A 21,522-nucleotide genomic window follows, 5' to 3' on the forward strand; every position below is an offset into this window, starting at 1 on the left:
CCTGGGGGGAAGGAATGGAGGGATGGGAAGATGAGGGGTTGTGGAAGTGCGGACAGAATGAACTAAGGGCTCCATCTGCCTCATCTGGCTGGTTAACACAACACCCCTACTTACCAGCCAGTCAATGCCTCTTCTCTGGACCTAAAATAGACTCAAAACCAACTTCCAGTTCACAATCGAGTGAACTCCAGGAGTAGTAATGGTTTGGTTTTGATTTGGGTAGTAAATACAAAGGTCTGACTAATTTTTTTAAATTTCATAAAGAGGTATGGATATGGAAAATCACATGGATATGAAGTATGTATGTTTCAATAATAAGTTCACTTAACAAAAATTTAGCTCAATGAGAGAACCACCGATTCTAGAACAATGTTTTGGACCATCAATGACGAATCCAAATGGTTTTACACAAACTTGCTGCTGCCTTAGGTGAGCTTCGGCATTCCACAGACCTACCCTCTGAGACCTGGAGCTCTGGGCAAGGAAAGGCCCTCTCTCCATGGAAAGCCATCTGCGAGGGCCGCTGGCTCCAAGGAGGACTCCTGGACAGAGCGCACGCCTGGTCTCCCTTGCTCAGGCCTGGGGTCCAAGGTGTTTGCCTCGAACACTTCCACACCCTCTGTTTTAACATCTTTCCCACTCGTCTTCCTAATCCTGAGAAATCTGAAAAGAGCCCCTTTGTCCTAGGAAGACATGAAGTCATGTTCACGAGAGGCCCCTTCATCAAGGGCATTCGGGATGAATTGAAATGATCTGGAGCTCTGGTTCTATGAGCGCGGAGACCAGTGAATAAATGTATTATTGGAATGAGATTAGCATGGCTGCTTAACCTACTTTGAGAACAAGCTGTTTTTAATGCTAAGTGCCATCCATTCATATTTACATAATTAATGAACTAATTACAAAGAAGTCTGATCTAATCATTGGAGCGGGCTTCACGTGACCCGTCCTTGGCTTTCACTCCCGTAGAAGTAATTGCCTTTCCTTGAAAGTAATGCAACTTTATTTTTAAAACAATGCCCTATAATTTAGAGCTCTTTATTAATTCAAGCCAGCCTTATTGCAAATAAAAAAAATCAACAGGGGGGCGAGAAGGAGGTGGCGGCGGTGTCTAAATCTTTTTCTTTTAAACGAAAGAACCACAAGCCGAGAGGATGGGGCTGGGAATGTTTACAGAAAGCAATTTCCCCCCGGAAAACGGGAAACGTTGCCATGCCATTTTTTTTTAGCCAAAGGAAAGCAGTTACGTTACGTCGGCACCAAAGCAAATGATACATACAACAGTAATTAGCGAAGATTACACAGTAATTAAAATCACGATGATTATGTGAGTGAGAATAATTTATACAATAATCTCCACGCTCGCGTTGCAAGATGGTACACGGCCAACAGCAACAGTGGAGAGCCATGTTTGGTAATAAATTCAAGCCACAGCATCACTAATTATGCGCTGATAGATTGGTCACTGAAATTTACGGATAAATGTCGTCTCTGACCAGGATACACACAATTTTACTGGGACTTCCCAAGGCTACCAAACGGGGAGCACAGACACTCTAGTAAGTGTGTTTTCTCTTTCTCCCTCTCCTCTCCCTTTCTTCTTCTTCCTCCATCCTCCCCTCCCCTCTCCTCTTTCTCCTCCCCTCCCCCTTCACTTTCTGTCTGCGTGATCTTGTTCACTCCCATCATTCAGTCTGGAGTTCCGTTGGGCGTGGGGATGGGTGTCCAGAGGGAGCTGGGGCTGGGAGCGCTGTGAGGATAGGGGAGGTGGAAAGAGCCCTTTTAACACCCTCTAGCAGGGCAATGGCCCTGAGGGGGCAGGAAGGAGAGGCCGGGTACCCAGCAGGGCCCAGGTGAGCTGCCAGGACCTGAACAGCCCCTGGCACACCTGTGGCCAGACGTGGAGAGACACTCCTGAGCCAAGTGTGGCCGCCACCCCCAAGCCCATAAACTCGGCTCTGGGGGCCACGAGGGTGACACAGTGCCCCCGTTTCAGAAGCTCCTGCCTTTGTCGCAGCGGCTGCACGATTCCCGGGCCGTAAATCATAAAGCTTTAGCTGTATTTCCCCGGAGCTGACATCCCCTTATAAATAATACAGAGAATGCTCGTATTTTTTTGGCAGAAGACGGCTTTCTCCCTCTCTTGTTTTCAGAGTGACCTCTCTCAGTCAAATTGGAAACGTCCCAGGGACTCGCTTCTCGAGCTCCGAGATGTGCCAGGGGACATGGGGATGGGCCAACAGGAGTCTCATGTCACACTGAAGGGACGCTGGGATGACCTGCTAGAATCTAGTCAAATTTAAAATGCAAACACTTTCTGACCCAGAGAACCCTTTGCCCATGTGCGTGAGGATGTGTGATTTTTTTTGAAGCCTTACAGGTTAATGGCAAATACCCAGGAGGTAACCAAAAGTGAACTAGAAGGCTACAGTTAATGCACCATGGCATGACTTTCAGATCTTTTACAGGCCTTCAGAAGGTGACAGGCGTAGGCGGGGAAAGAGTGCCTAGGTCTACGGTTGAGGGAAGGAAGCGCAATGTAAGAATTTATATAGCGTAATATACACAATAGAGTATCATATCACTTAGGTTTTTTAAAAGTCCACAAATATGCTGTGTACTTACTACAAGAACATATGTTTATAAATATATATAGAGAGATATAGAAGGATACACGCCAGACTGAAGATGGTTAATACCATTGGAAAGGGCGCTGAGATTGGGGTGGTGGCCAAGAGGATTTTCACCTTCTCAGTTATATTTTAAGTTCTTGAAAGGGGGATGCATTCACAGATTACTTGTGAATCTATGAATAGAAAGAACTGAAAGTCAAGGCATCTGAACTCTAGGAAAAAGACAAAATCTTGATGTTCAAACGAAGCAAAAACCTCTGAAAGAGAAGTCATCTGGTCTGTCTTTAAACTGACTCATCATTAAAAAAAATACGAAAATACTCAAGTGACTGTGTTGATTTAAAAAAAAATTATAAATCTAGAACTGTCTATAAATGGGAAACAAGAACTTGCCTTAGATGGGAGGCAGCTATAACAAATACACAGCTATTTTTAAAAATGTTCACCCTGTGCTATTTAAAATCATTTGGAAAATCACGCCTTATGGAGAACTGCATTAGATCCTCATCATTTCAACTATCTGGGTGGTCAATACAATTATATTTCCTGTTCCTCAGATGAGGAGGTGAAGGCCCAGAGAAGATAATCAACCTGCCCAAAGTCACACAGCTAGGAAGTGGCCGGGGCATATCTCAAACCATCTGGACCATGATTGTCCTTGCGTAGGAGAGAGGAAAGGAAAGACTTCAAAGTCTGAGGTTCTTTGAGGTACTGGTCATCCGGAGGCAACAAGGAGACACTCTTACCTGGGGCTGAGGATGCGGCTGCTGATGGCTGACTGTCGAGAGGGGCTCCTCATGGCGTCGGTGGCCACGGACAGAGTACAGCTCAACCAGGACCGCACGCTGCCCTCTGGCTGGGAGCTGAGGATGGAGACGTTATCTCTAGAAGCAGAATGCAGGACACTGTCACCATGATGACAACCACAGTAACAGAAATAACTAGACAGCCACCCCTAATGGAAGCCAGGCCTTGTGCTAAGGGAGGTACATGCATAACCTCAATCGATTCTCACAACACCATCCCTGAGGGGTCGTGGCTGGTGATTTCCACATTATATAGATGAGAGGATGGGATTTGGGAAGGCCAACTTGGGTCTTGGCCAAGGTCACTCAGCTAGTTAGTGATGAAGTTGGGATCCAATAGCCATGCTGCTAACCCTGCTCTTCCTCGGGAAGATAAATACTCCATTAGGGATGTTGAGACACCTCCAATTTTAGAGTACATTTGGCATTGGATTTTATACCAAGTGATATGTTTACTGAACATGGTAAGTGTGAAGGTCTTAACTCCTTGCCCGCCTTCCCCAGCATCTTTTTGTCTCTGATAAATATAAATGTATTTATTTGCAGAATAATCTATGCCAGGCACCACTGGAAGAAGCTATTAACATGAACCCAACACTGACCCTGCCCTCAGGAACCCATTATAGCACAGTAGACTTCTGTATAAATAATCATGAAAATAAGGAGGAAATTCTCAATGCCATAGAGCAGGACAATAAAGAGGAATCTTTACTGTTTCTTGGAAGCATAGGGAAGGCATCCAACAGTGGCAGTTGAGCTAAACCTTGTTGGAAGGTTAGGGCCTATCCCTGCAGGGCCCGGAAAAAGGAATTTTACACACAGGTATGGAGGTCATAAATAGGTGGAGCATGGATAATATGGAAAGCAGGAGTCCAGGGTAGACAAGGAAGTAAGGGTGAGAATGTGCAGGGCTCAGATGTCGATTTGAAAAGTCTATTCTGAGGTAATAGGGAGCCACCGCAGGTGTTTGCGGAGGACAGTAGCATCCTAAGTCCTGGGCATCTCTCTGTCTAGAAGAGGCTGGACAGTTCGATAATATGTGCCCAGTGCTGTATATTACGACTATGGAGCCAGAGCTCTCAGGGCATTGCTGATCATTCTCCAAGGAGGCATGGACGTTCCCTCTGCAGACTGGACAGAGACCAGGGGCTTGCTCCTGGCTGTGGTGTCGGCTGCTCGTTCTACTCAGGGTGAACTTACATCTCCTTTCTGTCGCGGCCACCACAGTCCACTGCAGTCTGGACACTAGAGGAGGCACAAGAAAGAGTCGGTTTATCCTCCTGCTGCCAGGAAGCGAGGCCTCTCTCTGCTGGAAAGCCGGGCGTACCTCCTCACAAGTGTTTGAACCATCTTCAACTGAACCCAGCACGGGAAAGTCTTTAGGGCTAATGAAGGCACAGGCTGCTGTTAATTCGTGACCACTATTCACCCAGGTGACACCATGAGTATGAGCCCCATGGGGCCGGGGGGTGTCTCAGTGTTTAAATTCATCACCAGGTGGACTTTTTACAAGTCATGGATTATTGACCATGGCAGGTCCTTGAGTTTGTGCACCATGGTCCAATGAGCCCTTTAGTTCTGGGAGGTCTCACAGGAGCTACCAAGGGGTCAGGGAGAGGGACCCAAGAGGGTCCCAAACCTCCCTTTATCATGCCAATCAAAAGATGGCTGTAGTCCATCCTAAGCTAGAATTCTCTGTAGCGGTTTGCTTTGCTGTAAAAAACGAGGGTTCCACTCAAAGGAGGGAGTTTGAGATCCACTGACCCTTTCACCATATGAAGAAAGTGTTGCTGGACTGCAAGCTCTATGAGCAGGTCCATGTCTATCTGTTCCCTACTGTATCTCTGTATGTCCTAACACAAAAGGTGCTCCACTGATGATGGTTGTGGTGGTGGTGGTGAAGATGATGATGATTTTAACCTGTTGAGTGGGCAAGCTGAGGCCCAGGAAGGCCGCGAGACCTGTCCGTGGTGCTGATCCACATGGCAGTGCAGCCAAGACCGGAAGCCTCATCTCCCGATACCTGTAGTCAATGCTTCTTTCTCTCACCTTGGCGCATGAGGTTTTTAAATAAATGTGCCAGGCATTTGTAGGCAGGAGATTGATGATTAGCAAGATAATTAATTGTCTTCTGTTGTATTCCTTTAGGGCAAGTCTTTGCCAGACAACTCCAGGCTGAATACAAACACGGCCGGGGAAGTAATACATGAGTCACTGGGCCCGCATCACAGTGACAGACACAAGTTCGCCAGAATGACAGGCCAGTTACGTGGCAGAGAAAGAGACCCTGACAGGAGGAAGGGGGGGGAAGGGGCATGCTCGGCAGGACAGCAGAGCGCGATCATTAGAAGTGTGGGTGATGGAGTCAGCCTGGAGTCAAATCACAACCCGTTACTCACTGGGTGAGCTGGGGCCCATCTCCTGACTTCTCTAAGAAGCAGCTCGTCATTGCAGACTTGGGGTGCTAATGGTACCAACCTCAGAGACTTGTGTGAGAACAATATATGCAAAACAGGTGGGTTGCACGGCCCGGCCACAAGGTCCCCAGGAAAGAGCAGCCATTAGCAGAATGATCATTTGTTTCCTGTAACGCCCGAGTAGGCAAGCAGTGTGGAGCGCTCACGCCCTGTGACCCCCACTAGCTGGGTATCCAGGCCTCACAAGCTACAAAGATGCCGAGAAAGCACGTGGCCTCTGTGGCATCGCCAAAACATACGCCATCCTACGCCAGGGTCCCGTGTTTAATTTGGAATGGGTCATTAGAATATGGGAGAAATTCTTTTAAGCCTTTCTCCAGTCCCAGGGCATGCTAATTATTCCAAAAGGGGAGAGCAAACTAGAAGGTAAGAGAATTGTAGGAAAAGAGATGCGGGTAGCTCCAAGGCCTGTCTGGCCCGTCTGGCCAGAGCCGGGGCCCACTCATAAATAAACTCACTCAGGATGATGCCCTTAATGGCAACTGTGATCTCTGGCTAGACCCAGATATTTCTACTTGTCCCACTGCAGTCCAATTTTAGCCAAGTGAAGAGGATAATATACAACTGAACTCAACGCAGTAACAGAGGACTCTTTCTAGAACATTCATCTCAGATTGGGCCAGCTGGAATGGATCCACTCTCAGCTGACCCTGGAGTCAGAGGTCATCCTTTGGCCTCTCCACACCCCCTCCCCACCCCCACCCCCACCCCCACCCCAAACCATCAGCCAAGGAGACAGGCAGAGCAGCCGCAGACCCTGGGCCAGGATGGATGGGGCTGTCTGTCAGCGGACGCATCGCTCCCTCCATGACTAATGAGTGTGCTCCGAGCCTGGGGTAGCCGCCTAAAGCATTTCCCCATTAATCTAAGAAGGCTGGCGCCCCAGCCCGAGTTACCAGGCAGTGCTCCAGAGCGGGAGAGCACGCGTTTAAAGGCTGCCGCCCAGCCCACCTGGCTTTCTGAGCACGTAGCCACGTTTCCAGCCTGGAAGGCCTGTTACGCTCGGCTCTAATTCCCAACATGGGGAAATGTGACTTTTTATAATTTGAACAAGTCTCTCAAAGAACCTCACCTCCAGCGAGCGGAAGCACCGCTCTCCCTCCCGGCGCGGGTCGGAATCCTAATTGAGAGCTCAGTTTGGAGAAGAACCTCAGACCAATCCCGCAGGCTCCCGTCCAAACCTCTTATCCCCGGTGATAAGACAATTAAGAGGGAAGTGCAGCGTGGAGCTGCCAGGATGGGGAGGAGCACGGGCAGCACTGGGGCCGGGGCTGGGCCCTCTGCTCCGGACAGCAGCTCCGCAACCTAGCCAAGCATACAGCCCTTGTCTATTGTTGACAGCCATTTCAATCGCCCTGTGACCAGAGGACGTAGTCTGTACAGTATTAGTTCTCCAAAATGTGTTGCGATCTCTTCGTGGGCAATTTCCCCCAGTCTTCCCCCATCTCTATGCTATTCCTGAAATCTGTGCTCCTTGTAAATTTTAGATCCAAGTTGCAGGGCAGTGAGTTCAGACCACGGCCTGCTGAGAGTTAAGAAATGCTCCCTAGAACCATGTGGGGTCAGGGCTGGCTTCACTCTTGCCCAGAGGGCCTGTGCTTGGAGTTATGCTCTGTGTTGCTGTCTTGAAATTCTGAATGCATTTTGAACAATACCACCCATATTTTTATCTCCCAGTGGGCCCGCTAATGATGTAGTTGATCCTGCCTGGGGTTCCAGAGCACATCAAGGAACCCGAGAACTCAGGGGGCTCCTGTGGACATTTCCAGAGAGGAAGGAAGGTGGCGAGAAGGATGAGAAAGCGGTGGAAGGTAGGGTGGAGAAGGAGCAGCAGAGAGAAGTGCTTTTCTCTCATTTACCTCCTCAGGTAAAGAGAAGTGGGCAGCTCCAAGGCCTGCCCTACTGTGGAGCAGGAGCCTTTACAGTGTGGCCAGGGCCTGGGCCCACTGTTACACTAACTCGGAATGAGGCCCTTAATGGCAGCTTCGATCCTCGGTGAGGCCCAGGTACCTCAGTTTGTCCCACTGTAGCCTGATTTTAGCCAATTTAAAAGGATACACGCTGGAAAAGGTACAATATACACCCAGCACAGAGGACTCATTTCCAAAGCATTCGTCTCTGTGACCTTAGTCCCTAGGTGAGAATCTTCTCCTTGCTTCTTGTCACACCTCCTTCCCGGCCTGTCCCCACACCCCTGACCATGGCCCCTCTTTTCCCCTCTCCGATTTTGTCATCTTTGTAATTTTTATTGTTCATCTGAAAAGGAATCTCTTACTATGCAAGTCAAGACGGTTCAGAAGCTTTGCTTGTTGGCAAAAACACAAAACAAAACACAAGTACTAGTATTCGCAGCCACCAGGTCCCTTTACAACAAACGCAACAGCTCTGGCGTTTTCTATTCGCAGAAGAGCTAGCTGAGAATCAAGCGGTAACATCAGCAATAGGAGTTTGTAATTACAAACACTATGCTGTCACAACACTAATAGAACTGGAGGAGGGGCGGCGGACGGGGCGCCCCTCCGTGTAATCACGGGCTGGGAGCAGCTGCGACATCGGTATCTGCCATTTCACCAGCAATTTGGCAGCTGTACAAATTCGTAGGGAGCGGTGGAAACACTCCATGTGCATGGAAGCCATTTTTGCAGAAATTGGAGATTTCTGAGATAAAGCCCTCTCTTTGGAGGCAAGAGCATGAGGTTTTAGAGCCGCTGGGTCTCTGTTGTGAAGATGCTGGGTCCGAGCAACTTCGTGGGAAAGTTGGAGGTTACATGTCTCTGAGCAGCGTAGGACCTGCCCAGGCCTGCACCGAGGGAAGAGCGAGTTCCCGTGCTAAGATCAGCTGTAGCAAGCACATCATTTACTAGCACGTGAGCAAAATCTCCCAGGGAGGGTGCTGGTGTAGCCGGGTGTGTGTGCATGCTCACTGTAGAGATATTAGAAGATAGAAATAAGCTTAAAGAAAACAAAAATTTAGGTCACCTGTAGTGCCTTTTCTCTTGGGATGAGAGTACTTCCTTTCAGTCTTTTTTCTTGACGAGATAGAGTCAGCTCTGACATAGATGTCCAGTTCTTTCCACCGGCTAAACCACAGCTGACTTGCAACTCCCTGTATCTCCCTCACTGCCCATCTCATGGCCACACTGCCCACCGGTCAGTTCAGGCCCCTGTAACCACCCCATTGAAAGTAGGATGACATGCAAAGGTCTGGGTAGGAACCTGGGCAGCCCTGGGTTCTAAGTCTGAGTATAGTGCTAATTTGCTGTGTGACTTTGAACTTCTCTGAGGTCAGGATCCTCATGAACAAATGGAGAAGGCTGCACTCTGTGGTCTAACCTTTGACTCTTCTGGCTGCAGCCTGGACCATCACCCACCCACCCCAGAGAAGACCATGAGGGACAGGGGCTGGTGCAGCCCACACTGGTGGGTGCAGGGGTGGCTGGCTGGTGTTGGGAGGGGACCGCCTCTGAAGGTCAGGTGAAGGCACCCTGCTCCTTATCAAAGCCATGCACAAAACATGTCTTTCCCGCGGCCCAGGCCTTGAGACAGGCAGTTGTCATTTCACAGAAACAACACGCTGAGGCCACAGAGGAAGCAGGAACTGTGTGCCCCGCCAGGATACTTCCGACTCCTACCAGCCGAGGAGCCCACCCATGGCCCCTGGCAGCTGGAGGCTCGAGTGGGTGCCGAGAAGCAGCCTGTCTTCCGAGGAGGAGAGAAGCCCTGGCACTGAACTGGAGTGGTCTCGCCGATCACCAGCCAGCTAATCTTGCGTCCTTGAACTAGTTGTTGCCTTTGTAAAATGTGTTCTTATTCTGCATGAACATGGCTCACACTCTTACAGCAGTTACACGCCCCGCACGTGCAGATGTTCATCCAAGTAATATTCATCTATTAACTCATTTAATTCTCACTAATAACCCTATGAGGTAGGTAATGGGTTGAATATACAAAATGTCCAGTCTGTAGATCAAAAGTTGCCGAATCAGCCCGGCTGGCATGGCTCAGTGGTTGAGTGTCAACTGATGAACCAGGAAATCACTGGTTCGATTGCTGGTCAGGACACATGCCCAAGTTTCAGGCTCAATCCCCAGTGTGGGGCGTGCAGGAGGCAGCCGACTGATAATTCCCTCTCATCAATGATCTCTCTCTCTCTCTCTCTCTCTCTCTCTCTCTCTCCCCTCCCCCTTCCTCTCTCGGAAATCAATAAAAACATATTAAAAAGAAAGTGGCTGAATCTTGGCAATTTGATGTGGTTTTTCCAATAGCATCATGTCCACTTTACAGATGAGGGAGTCAGGTCCAGATTGGACATGTACTTTGCCTGAAATGTACTTTGCCTGAAAGTCCCTCTGCAGCCACTCCCCAGACTGCCCCACTCCCCAGAGGCTTGGAAGCTGGGCAAGGTGGCATCCTGTCTTCCCTTACCTGAGCTGGCCAGATACCTCCCACCCCGAACACATTTGGGCCTCCCAGCAGATGCGGCCCCCAGACCCCTGAGTGGGAGCTCTGGCCACTGAAGACCACGGCGCTCCCCAGGGTGCAGCCCACCTGCTGTGCCCAGCCCCCCGAGCACTCCCGTAGGTTACCTCTCTGTGTCACTGTCGCTGGACGCCACCTCTTCCAAGGCTGCCTGCAGGTCAGCAATCCTCCGGATGGACGTCTCCAGGTCAGTCTGGAGGGTCTGTCTCACTGTTGCCAGTTCCTCCACATACTTCTCCTGGAGACGAGACCACAGCCACACTAGCCTTGAGCATGAACCCCAGCCCCCCATGAGGGCCCGGGGAAGAGGCAGACCCCGGGCTCAGCCTAGAGTGCACTGAGCAGCTATTAGCATGGTGGGTACCCCTCTCTGGGGATGGACTTATCAAACCCTCAGATCAACGCTCTGGATTTTATAGGGAAAGTGGATGCGCAAGGGCCTCCAGGCATGGTCCGAGGACAGACACCCTCCCCTCTGCTGGGGGTGCGACCCGGGGCCATGCTTTGAACCTGCACCACCTGCTGCCCAGGCAGATGAGGAAATGCATGAAAATGCATGTTTCCCGGAAGTGCCCCAGAGGATGCTCCGGAAGCTGAGTCTGTGCCCCAGGGATGGATCTGGAGCGTGAGGTTGGGAGGAGGGCAGAACAAGAATGGTTCCCTTTCGGCTCTGTCACCTCGACTCCCCCAACTTTCCATCCCCCAAGGCAGCAAAGGCAGAGCTGACAAGCCATCGGCCTTTATTTGGAGGTCTCTGTGCCCAGCACTATATTCAGTGTTTCCCGCTCCTGACCTCACTGGCTCCTCACAAGTCTGGCAAATGTGTCACCCTTACTGCTCCCATTTCACAGATGAGAAACCGAGGCCGTGAGTAGAGAAAGTTTAATGGCAGCGCTGGAACTGAGCTGGGTGCATCTGACTTCTTGCTCATCCCTTCACTCGCTGACACCCCCAATCAGGTCCTGGGAAATCCATGACTTCCACTTGCAACATATTCCACACCCCTGCCCTTTAACACAGTGACTGTCAACTGAGGGCGAGCTTGCCCCCCAGGGGACACTGAGCAATGTGCACGGACAGTTTTGGTTGTCACAACTTTGGGGCTTGTTCCTGGCATCTAGTGGAGAGGCCAGGAGTGCTGCTCACATCCTACAATACAGAGGATCGTCCCCCACCACAGAGAACGACCCTGCCCAGATGTCACCAGTGCCCAGTCTGAGGAAGCCTGAGGGAAACCTGGAAACGCATCTGGAAATTGACTCTATGGGGAAGGGCCAAAAAGGCAGAGCCAGGCTCTGCGCTGGGGATGCTTGAGCAGAGCTATCGACAATTCGGAGAAGCTGAGAGCCGCCTGCCCCCCAGCACTGGGACTGGGTAGGGGAATGCCAATGTGTGACTCTGAGGCCGTTGGGCAGACATTACCATTATCTGGCAGCAGGGACGGCCTCTGTGGAATCATGTTAAGCAAACGGAACAGACAGGGAACTACATGCCCATGTCTATGCAAACTACACACACACACTTAGAGGGACACGTGGGAGCTGAGAATATTCGGGGGGGGGGGTGGGGTGAAGAGGGTTTGCAGACAAGGTTTTTCCAATAAGCTGTTCTAATGATGTTTATTTTTTCACTGTTGTGTTAAGGAAAAGACATGTATCAACTGACCAGAGTGTGGTGAGGTGAACATATAAGGATACGGGGTCCGACCTATGGGGTGACTCTCAGCTGCTCAGTTAACTGACTAGCTGTGTGGCCTTGGACAGTCTACAGCCCCTCTCTGAGCCTGGGGTCACTCTCCTCTCATTTGTGGGTGAGGAAACTGAGGCCAGCACCGTCACCGAGGACAGCTAGGAGCAGAGAAGAGATGGGAGCCCTGCTCTGCCAGCTCCCAGTCTCTTGATCTTTCTGGGGCTACATGTGCACACCCCAATGCAAGCCACTGAGGACCTGGCTGCTCCCCACTACCAGGGCACTCAGTTCTCCTTGGAGATGGGCTTGTCTGTTCATCGTGTGGTATGTCTGTGCTTTTCCAGCTTGAGAGAGAGAGAGAGAGAGAGAGAGAGAGAGAGAGAGAGAGAGAGAGAGAGAGAGAGAAGAGAAGAGAAAGAACTGAGACAGCCCAGGAGCCACGCCGAGTGGCTGAGAGAAGGGGTGGCGTGGAGAGAGGCAGGGACTCGCACAGGCTCAGTGGGAACACCCCACGGAGACCGATCGGGGAAATTTGGAGTCGGTGTAATCAGCAATCAGCAAACCCTTCCTGCTTCAACTGGAAAACCACACAGAGCCTGCTGATTGCAGGGACCAGGTGACAGGGACGCGGTGGTCTTTCCCTGGGGCAGACAAAACAGGGCCCCACCCGAGAGCGAGAGTGCTGAGAGACACGGGGACACGAGGGAGGAGGGAGCACAGGGAGGCGCCGTCCGGCCTGGGAGCCGGGCTCCTTCCAGCCGTCATGACGCATGACTAACGAAGCTCAGGACAGGGTCAGGATGGCCACATGCAAACGGGGTCGCGATTCAAAGCCAGGCATGAGCTTGGTCTTCTCAGTCATTCTCTCTCCTTGGAGACTTGGAGAACAAAGACATGATTTGGAGGGGGGGGGGGTATTAGGATATGACTATTAAGATAGATGTATACAGCAGAAACCTACTAATAAACATACCAATTGCCCATATTAATCTATAGTTACAATATAGTGATGTAGATACTATTACAGAAACACAATATACTAATATATACTATATATTCACTGTATATATATATATATATATATATATGTGTGTGTGTGTGTATATATATATATATATATACATATATTTATATATATTCATATACAGATGCTCCTCGACTTTAGGTGGGGTGATGTCCTGATAAACACATCGTAAGTTTAAAATATTGTAAGTGGAAACTGCATTTAATGCGCCCGACCTGCTGAACGGCACGGCCTAGCCCAGCCTCCTTTCATTGTGCTCAGAACAGTTGCACTATCAGCAACCCCACTGTAAACTGAGGCGCGGGTATAACAGATTTCTTCTTCTCACCAGAAGCAGGAGGCACGGATGGGCATTCCGTAGTCATGATGGGATGCAAAACCACAAAACACTGGCGACACATACACTGTAGAGCCCTATCGCTAGTCCAGAAAAAGATCAAAATTTGAAATTTAAATTACAAGTTCTGCTGAATGCGTATTGCTTTTATGCCCCCATAAAGTCGAAAAATTGTAAGTCAAATCATCATAGGTCACCATTCATGTATTCATTTAATAAACATTTACTGAGCACTTACTATGTGCCAGCACTGATCGAGGCACAGGGAATATAGACAGAAAAAATCCTAGCTTCCATGGAGCTATAGTCTTACAGGGGCCTATCTGTATTGCAGGTGCCCAGAACACACCCTCACTAATGCATGCACAATATACACCATGTGCACAGAGATCTATGCAATAGCATGTAGCATGTAGCATGTACCTGCTGGCCTCCCAGCACCGCTCAAGAGAATCATGCACCATGTGGCACTCTCGGGCTGCTCCCCCTGCTGCACAGAGCTGCCGGGGGCGGGGGGGGGGGTGCGGTTCATCTGATCATTAGTGGCTGCAATTAACATTGTCTCCTCTTGTGATGTTCAATTAGAGGCTAATATCTAAAACCGTTGTTTGTTTTCTCTGCCCAGGACAGCTGTCTTCAGAGATCCCTCTCCTGTCTGCAAGTGCCCAGGACGTCAGATGGCAGTTCCGAGCCTCGCGAACCTCAAGGCATCCCCCACCCAAGACCTCCCAAAATTAGTTTCACAAGTTTTTATTATAGATTAGACAATCTCACAACACCCCCAAAACACGATGAAAAATCTTATTTTTTTTCTGGTGCAGTAAAGATTAATAGAAACTTCATGTTACAGAGCCTGGTATAAAAAAAAAAATTTACACACACACACATGCTATTATAAGTATGTGTGTCTGAATGTGTATGCACCTGTGTATATAGATACACACACAAATATTCCTACTCTGACATCTCCCTAATGTAAGTATTAAACTAATTAATAAATGAATATATTCATTTCTATTTCTCGCATGTTCAAGCACTCTCCTAAATTCAAAATACCTTCTCTCACATAATCCTTTTAAGAAGCCTCAGAATCAAGTACTATAGCAACACGTAAAAGGCAGCTGGAGAATATTACCCCAAAGTAATAGTGGAGTTATTATCTCGGTGTGGTGAGGTATCAGGTGATTTTTATTTTCCTTTTGATACTTCTCCAGTTGCTCTGCAGGGAATATGAATTACTTTTATTGTCAGAAAGCTAAAAAACAGAAGACTTCATTTCTCTCTGACACTACAAGGCACAGTCCCCTGGTCCATCTACCTGCTCACTGCCTCTCAAGGCCTTATTACCCCCATTTTACAGATGTGCAGGCTGAGTCTCAGAGCGGTTAAGTCTCTTGTCCGGGGGACATGCGACCGAGACATGATGATCCAGAGTTGGACCCAGGTCTCTAGAACCCAGCCCACAGCTCGCTCCCCCGTTGCCTCTAGTTCCTGCTTCATCCAAGGATGCCTGTGTCTCCGAAAGGGTGGGGAGTCTTCCCAGAAAGAAAGATTATGAGGAACTGCCATTGTTTCATTCCAACTGTCCAAGGGTCATTTGCCCGGGAGAAATGAGGCTGCGGGAAAAGTAAAGGCCCTGCGAATTACATCCTGGTTAAAGCTCCATATTAACAACGAAGTGAGCCTTAGTGGGGATGTGCAGCCTCATCTTGGGAAAGGAAAGAGTTGAGATGCCCATTAGAAAATCTAAAAATGCATCAGATTTCCTTATTTAAGACGGAAAAAGAGCCCAACCTCCAGCAAGAAGAGGATCTGGAGGAAAAGTGCTCATCCCTTTCTTCTTTCTTCACGTTCACCCTGCAAGTTCATTGTTTTTTGGTCTATTTTTATGACGTGGTAATAGACACAGAGACTCATCAAAGACCCCCAAGTCGCACAGCTAGAAAGTGACAGAACGATGGAAGCTGAGGCCTATTTCCAAAGGTTCAGTAAATACTTGTCTCATCCCACCCTTTTCTTCACCCGTGGCAGGCATGTCTAATTGATCCCTGCACAGCAGATCCAGGCCTTCAGGAGCCAGAGTCCAGTACTACCCAGTGTCAACAGGGACTCCCAACTCTGCCACCCTTTCTCAATCCTCCTGGAGATGCCTCCTGAATCCTCAAAGAAGACACACATACGTTGACTGCTGAGTGCTCTATGGAATTAAAGGAAATACACCCACAACATTTAGGGAGAGACCCTGGTGGGAGGGGAAGGGAAGATGCAAACTAATACCTGGGAAGCAGCCAGAGAGGCACTGGCTGCGGAACAAGCACCTGTGTGAATTCTGAGGGGTTACTCATCCCTTCTTACTCCCAGTTTCTCATCTGCTACAACAACAGTATTATTCTGTCAGAAGGTCGTTGCCAGAAACACATGAAACTGCGAAACTGCGCACATCTGGTTTACCTAACACCGGGGCTCGTACTTGACACATAACAAACTTTCCTTCTTTCCTAAGTAAAGACTCTGAAAATATGAAGCCTGCAGATATTGTATAGTGAGGACAGCCTCATTTTTTCAGGAAATGAAGTCTAAGAACCTGATGCTTTCTTTTTTTAGGGGGGTGGGGGGTGGGGGGCGCGGAAGGATTTACCACAATGCCCCAAAGGATTCTGTATCCGTCAGGAAAATCAGAATCACTCTAGATCGTTGAACCGAAGGAATTTCATGCAGGGACTTAGCTATCCTGGTGATGGGAAAGATGAGAAGGGAAAAACGATTATCAACAGCGGGAAGGCACTGCCAACCGAGGGCTGGAAGGAAAAGCCAAGAAGTCGGGCCACCCAATGCGAGGTGAACCTCAACAGGGCTGCCTGCTGGAAGCTGGTGCCGTGGAGGAGGGGGGTCCCTAATGGGACCTGGGATTACAGAGGCTCCGCTGCTGCCAGGGACCCCCCTCCAGACCATGCAAGGCAGGAAGAAACATGGCTTCCTCCCTGCCTTACAGCTGTCCATCGCTGCCTATCCCTGGTGCACCTACCAGCAGGCAGCCAGGAAACAGCTCCCTGCAATTCTGAGCAGAGCAGAGAAGGGGTGGGGGTAGATCTCTGAGCATCAGGAGGGCTATGGGCAGAGAGCACAGCAACATCAGGCTCAGTCCAGGCCCCACTACTGAGGACAGACAAGGCTGCTTCCAGTTTGTGAAAATTCACGGCACTGCACGGACGAGAAACACATGCTCTTCTATATGTACTATGTTTCAAGGAAAAGGTTATAAGAAATCCAGAATTATTATTTTCAAGTGTTATAGAATTCAGTGCTGGATTGCACACTCCTAGTCTGTATCAGGTATTTACGGCCACATGACAGATCCCCTCAACACCTCGTGTTTGGAAATATCAAGTATTTTTCTGCATCTTGTGGTTTTCTGGGGGTCAGGAATGTGCGAGTGGCTTGCTTATCTGGGTGGAACTGGCTCAGGGCTGTGGTAAACTGATTAACGACCACCAAAGATGTCCACGTTCTCATCCCCAAGACGTGAATGTGGAAACAAGAGGGATTTTGCAGTTGTGATGACATCAAAGACCTTGAGGTGGTGAGATTATCTTGGATTATCCACCTGGACCCTAAATGTAATCAGAGGGGCCTTGTAAGAGGGAGGTGAGAGGGCCGGTGGGGGACAGAGCAGCAAGTGGTGATGGGGTCTCAGACTGGAGGGATGCAGGAGCCAGGAGGTGTGGGCGCCTCTGGAAGCGGGAAGAAGCAAGGAAAGGACTGTCCCCCGGAGCCTCCGGGAGGAACCAGCCCTGCTTGCACCTTGACTTTTACCCCTTAAGCCTCATTTTGGACTTCGGACCTCCACAGCATAAAGAGAATGGATTGTGTTCTTTTAAGCAACTACGTGTGTGGTCGACTGTCGCAGCTATAATAGGAAACTACGATATAGGCTCTCTCAGGAGGTTACAGCCAAGACCCCAGCCAGGGCTATGGTCATCCGAAGGTTCGACTGAGGCTCCAAGGAGACCCACTGACAGGGCTGTGGAGTGGGGGCCTCGGTTCCCCTACACTCACGGAGCTGCCGAGTGTGCCCTCCTGACATAAGGGCTGGCTATCCCAGAACATGTGATCCATCACAGGGCAAGGCAAATGCCAGATGCCTCTTAGAACCTAGCCCCAGAAGTGAGGGATCATTAAAACTGACATCATCTATTGGTCACACAGACTTACTCTGACACAATATGGGAGGGGGCTCCACAGGCATGTGAACGCCAGGGGAGGAATCGCTGGGTACCATCTGGAAGCTGGCTACCCCCGTAACACTGAAAAGTTCTCCTATATAGACCCCATGCCAATTGCCTCCCCTCCCTCAAAGATAAAGCCTGTAGCCACCCTGAACTTCTTCCCACTTCTAAGAATGCATCTGTTTATGGATTGAGTTGTGTTTCTCCTCCCTCCCCCCCCCCCCAAAAAAAATGTTTTAAATCCGAACCCCAGTCCCTCAGAATGTAACTGTGTTTGGAGATCGGGTCTTTACAGAGGTACTCAAGTGAAGACGAGGTCTTTCGAGGGAGCCCTAATCCAATCGGACTGGTGTGGTCATAAGAAGAGGGGGGTTTGGAGACAGAGACAGACCCCAGGAGGGAAGAGGGAGTGAGGACGCCCAAGGAGAGTACCACATGTAGACGGGGAATTGGAGCGATGAGGCTACAACAGGGGTGGGCAAACTTTTTGACTCGAGGGCCATAATGGGTTCTTAAACTGGACCGGAGGGCCGGAACAAAAGCATGGATGGAGTGTTTGTGTGAACTAATATAAATTCAAAGTAAACATCATTACATAAAAGGGTACGGTCTTTTTTTTTTTTTAGTTTTATTCATTTCAAACGGGCCGGATCCGGCCCGAGGGCCGTAGTTTGCCCACGGCTGGGCTACAAACTGAGGCACATCGAGGACTGCCAGCCAAGCACCAGAAGCGGGGGGAGATGCACCGAGCAGCCCTTCTCGGGGCCTTCGGAGGAGTATGGTGCCGCCCACACTGTGATTTCAGACTTCTGGCCTTCAGACGGTGAGGCAATAAATTCCTAGTTCCCAAGCCACCCAGTTCGAGGTACCTTGTCACCAACCGCAGCCCTAACAACTCCTGGGACACCATGCGATCTTTTTTCTTTTAAACACCATTCTAGTCATGTGCCTCTGAACACACACCTCTGAGGAATGTGCACGGAGGTGAGACTGTCTGTGGTGAGCATCACACAGTGCACGTACACAGACCTGCATGGTACGTACGGCCTGCTGCTCCGAGGCTACCAGCCTGGGCAGCGTGTTCCTGCACAAAACAACACGAGATTAAATCGAACACGAGAGAAAAGGATGCAATCAAGAGATGCAGTAAACACAAGATGGATGAGGCCGCTGCCGGCGTAGCACGGCCTACTGTTTCACAGCCAACTTTTTTAAAAGTAGAAGGGGTACACTAATGATGATAAAAGGTACAGTACAGTAAATAATCGTGTCTGATCATTATCAAGTATTAGGCACTGTACGAGGACAGCTACGACCTCACTAGGCTATGACAACAGTAGGTGATGGGAACTTTTCAGCTCCATTACAACCGTATGGGACCACCGCCATCATATATGCGGCCCATTGTTGACCGAAATGTCGTTATGCGACACATGGTTGTGCTTTGTTTTCTGGTTCTAATAGGGTGCACGATAGAGAAGTTAGAAAATAAAGAAAGTGGCAAAAGAAATGACCCTTCAGTCCACGGGGACACTAGCCCTGATGACTGTGTTGCAGTATTTCTGCCCTCGCTCATGGCTGCACGTGATAACAGACACATACACACACTCGGGTAAAATGGCTCAGTGTGACAGACAGGATGGAGCTGGCCATGCAAACACGCAGGGACCTTGGAGATCCCCCGTCCCCCCAGCCTGCCCAGCAGGATGCTCCTCCCATCTTTCCTTTCCCGTCTCATTTTTCTGATGGTTTTCAATGCCCCCAGCTACTGCCTGAGGGCCTATAAAGCTTTCTGCAAGGCTAACCTTTTAGGCAATTTGGCCTGTTTGAAACCTAGGTGATAAGATGTGGCCTGCAGAACATCTAACATGTGTGTGTTTGCTATGCACATGCAGACCTTACATCAACAGCTGTGGCCAACACACCCGATATCCGGCCGTGGCAGGGGCTGAACCACAACTCGGCGCCCCCTCCCCAGGTCCTCTCTCCATTAGACAGTGCTCTCCGCTCTCCGTCTCCGGTTCCTGCTTAAACACCGGGTGCAGCTACTTCAGTAACAATCGTGCCCGGGCTGGGGCTCCAATGGTGACAAGGGGGCTCTGTATTTGATTTTGGGGTCCCAAGTTCCCCCTGTTGGGTGGGGCAGACTCCTCAGCAGGCACAGAAGGGACAGGGCTGAGGGTCTCTTGGGCCAGTGGGATGGGGATGGGAGAGGGAGGGGGGTCAGGCTCTGAAGAGTGTGCAACTCCGCTGTGAGTATTTAAGTCATAAGGTTCACAGATAAAACACAACGATAACCTCTCTAAAGCTCCTTACAGCTCTGGCTCTCCCAGGCTCTAAAACCACCCCAGCCTGTGGCCTGTGACGCGGTCATCTTCAGAAAGGGACACAGAAGGACTGCCGCTGGAGTCCAACCCTCTCAAGGCTGACCCCCACAGAGCCCTCACAAAGCCACCATCCCGCCTGGCGTGACCTCCAAGCAGCCTGCTCCCCACCGGCCACAGTCGCCCACCCAAACTGCTTCCTGAAAAAAAAAAAATGACAAAAGGCATTTCATTTTTCTGCTCAAGCTCAAATATGACATATCTGTGCCACTGGATTTTCCTGACAGAAGAATAATTATAGCAACATAATTAAGTCTCAAATGCAAAAATGATCTGTACCGCGTAGACCGGCACTACACTTCCCGCATCAGAGGCCCACTGTTCCAGGCAGCAATTATCCAGCCACCCTCTGACATGTCTTATTTCAATTTACATGGAAATGAAGCTCATAAATCTCAGCCCACTAGCCCGTATGATGGCAGAAATGGGGAAAACGGACTCTGAAATTTCTCAAGTGGCCACTGGGTTTTATATCCATGGACGTTAGTGTGAGAACAAGGTATTATGTACCTCTGGTTCCTTCTCTGGGCCTCGAGTAGCTCATCAATATAATGGGCTAACATCTCGCATCTTTCCCCTGCTCTCTATTCATGATCATAAACGTAGTCTCTATCACCACCCCCTGCGGGTTCTGCAGTCCTTCCTCTCTCGGGTCCAGCCCCTCGCTGTGCTGTATTCCATAAAGCAGGCACGGGAGACGCCTCCATCGGACCGAGTCCTCTCCTGCGTAGGAGGCTCCAGGGCGTCCTCATTTCCCACAGTCCAATCTGAGTGGTTTACCTATCACCCGCTTCCCAACCCACCTCTAAGGTTCTTCTTCCGCTCTACACACTCTGCACCCCACACATCAGCAATTCCCATAGACTTCAGCAGCTCCCAAACATGCTCTGTTCTTTCCTGCCCCTGTGCCTTTGCACTACCATTCCACCACCTGGAATGCTCTTCCTTGCTCTGACAAGTGAACTCCTATTCATCCTTCAAGACCCATTCCACGATCACTTCCTCTCGGATGCCTTTTCTGGCTCCCCTGGGTAGAATTTGCTGCTTTCATCTCTGTGCCTCCAGCAATTGTACAAGCCACTGGGGTGAGCATAGACCCCATGCGAGTGTAATTATTCTCTAATCTCTGATTTCCTGCTATATTGAGGTCCTTAGGAGTAGGGTTGCACTCAGCCCTATATCCCAAGTGCACTGCCTGGAACTCAGAAGTCACCACAGGAGCCACATTTCAGCTTTCGGTTCTCGCAGCTCTGGATTCATGATGGGGGCAGCGTGCAGCAGGTCTCACCACCGTGGGGCTTCGGTTTATCCACGTAAACACAGGCTTGCAACCCAGCTCCACCACTGAGAACAAGACCCTGGGCAGGCCATTGCCCGCCTACCTGAGCCTCAGTTTCCTCGTCTGTAAAGTGGGAATGATGACAGCATTGCTGTGGGACAAATCGAGTTCATGAGTGCACTGCATAA

General features: G+C 49.8%; 1 protein-coding gene across 2 annotated transcripts in view; it reads right to left on the reverse strand.

The window, feature by feature from the left end:
• The window catches only part of MYO18B (myosin XVIIIB), a 173,058-nt gene that overhangs the window by 10,071 nt on the left and 141,465 nt on the right, over positions 1 to 21,522 (reverse strand). The window contains exons 40-42 of one of the 2 annotated variants that reach the window (XM_036354081.1): positions 10,503 to 10,633; positions 4,640 to 4,684; positions 3,380 to 3,517 (exon numbers count right to left, since the gene is read on the reverse strand). In XM_036354081.1, the coding sequence (XP_036209974.1) occupies positions 3,380 to 3,517; positions 4,640 to 4,684; positions 10,503 to 10,633 (314 nt within the window). The remainder of the gene's footprint in view (positions 1 to 3,379; positions 3,518 to 4,639; positions 4,685 to 10,502; positions 10,634 to 21,522) is intronic. The other variant, XM_036354082.1, reaches the window with a different exon arrangement.

The sequence above is a fragment of the Myotis myotis genome, unplaced genomic scaffold, assembly GCF_014108235.1.
Source record: "Myotis myotis isolate mMyoMyo1 unplaced genomic scaffold, mMyoMyo1.p scaffold_m19_p_20, whole genome shotgun sequence".
In the NCBI taxonomy this organism is placed as follows: domain Eukaryota; kingdom Metazoa; phylum Chordata; class Mammalia; order Chiroptera; family Vespertilionidae; genus Myotis; species Myotis myotis.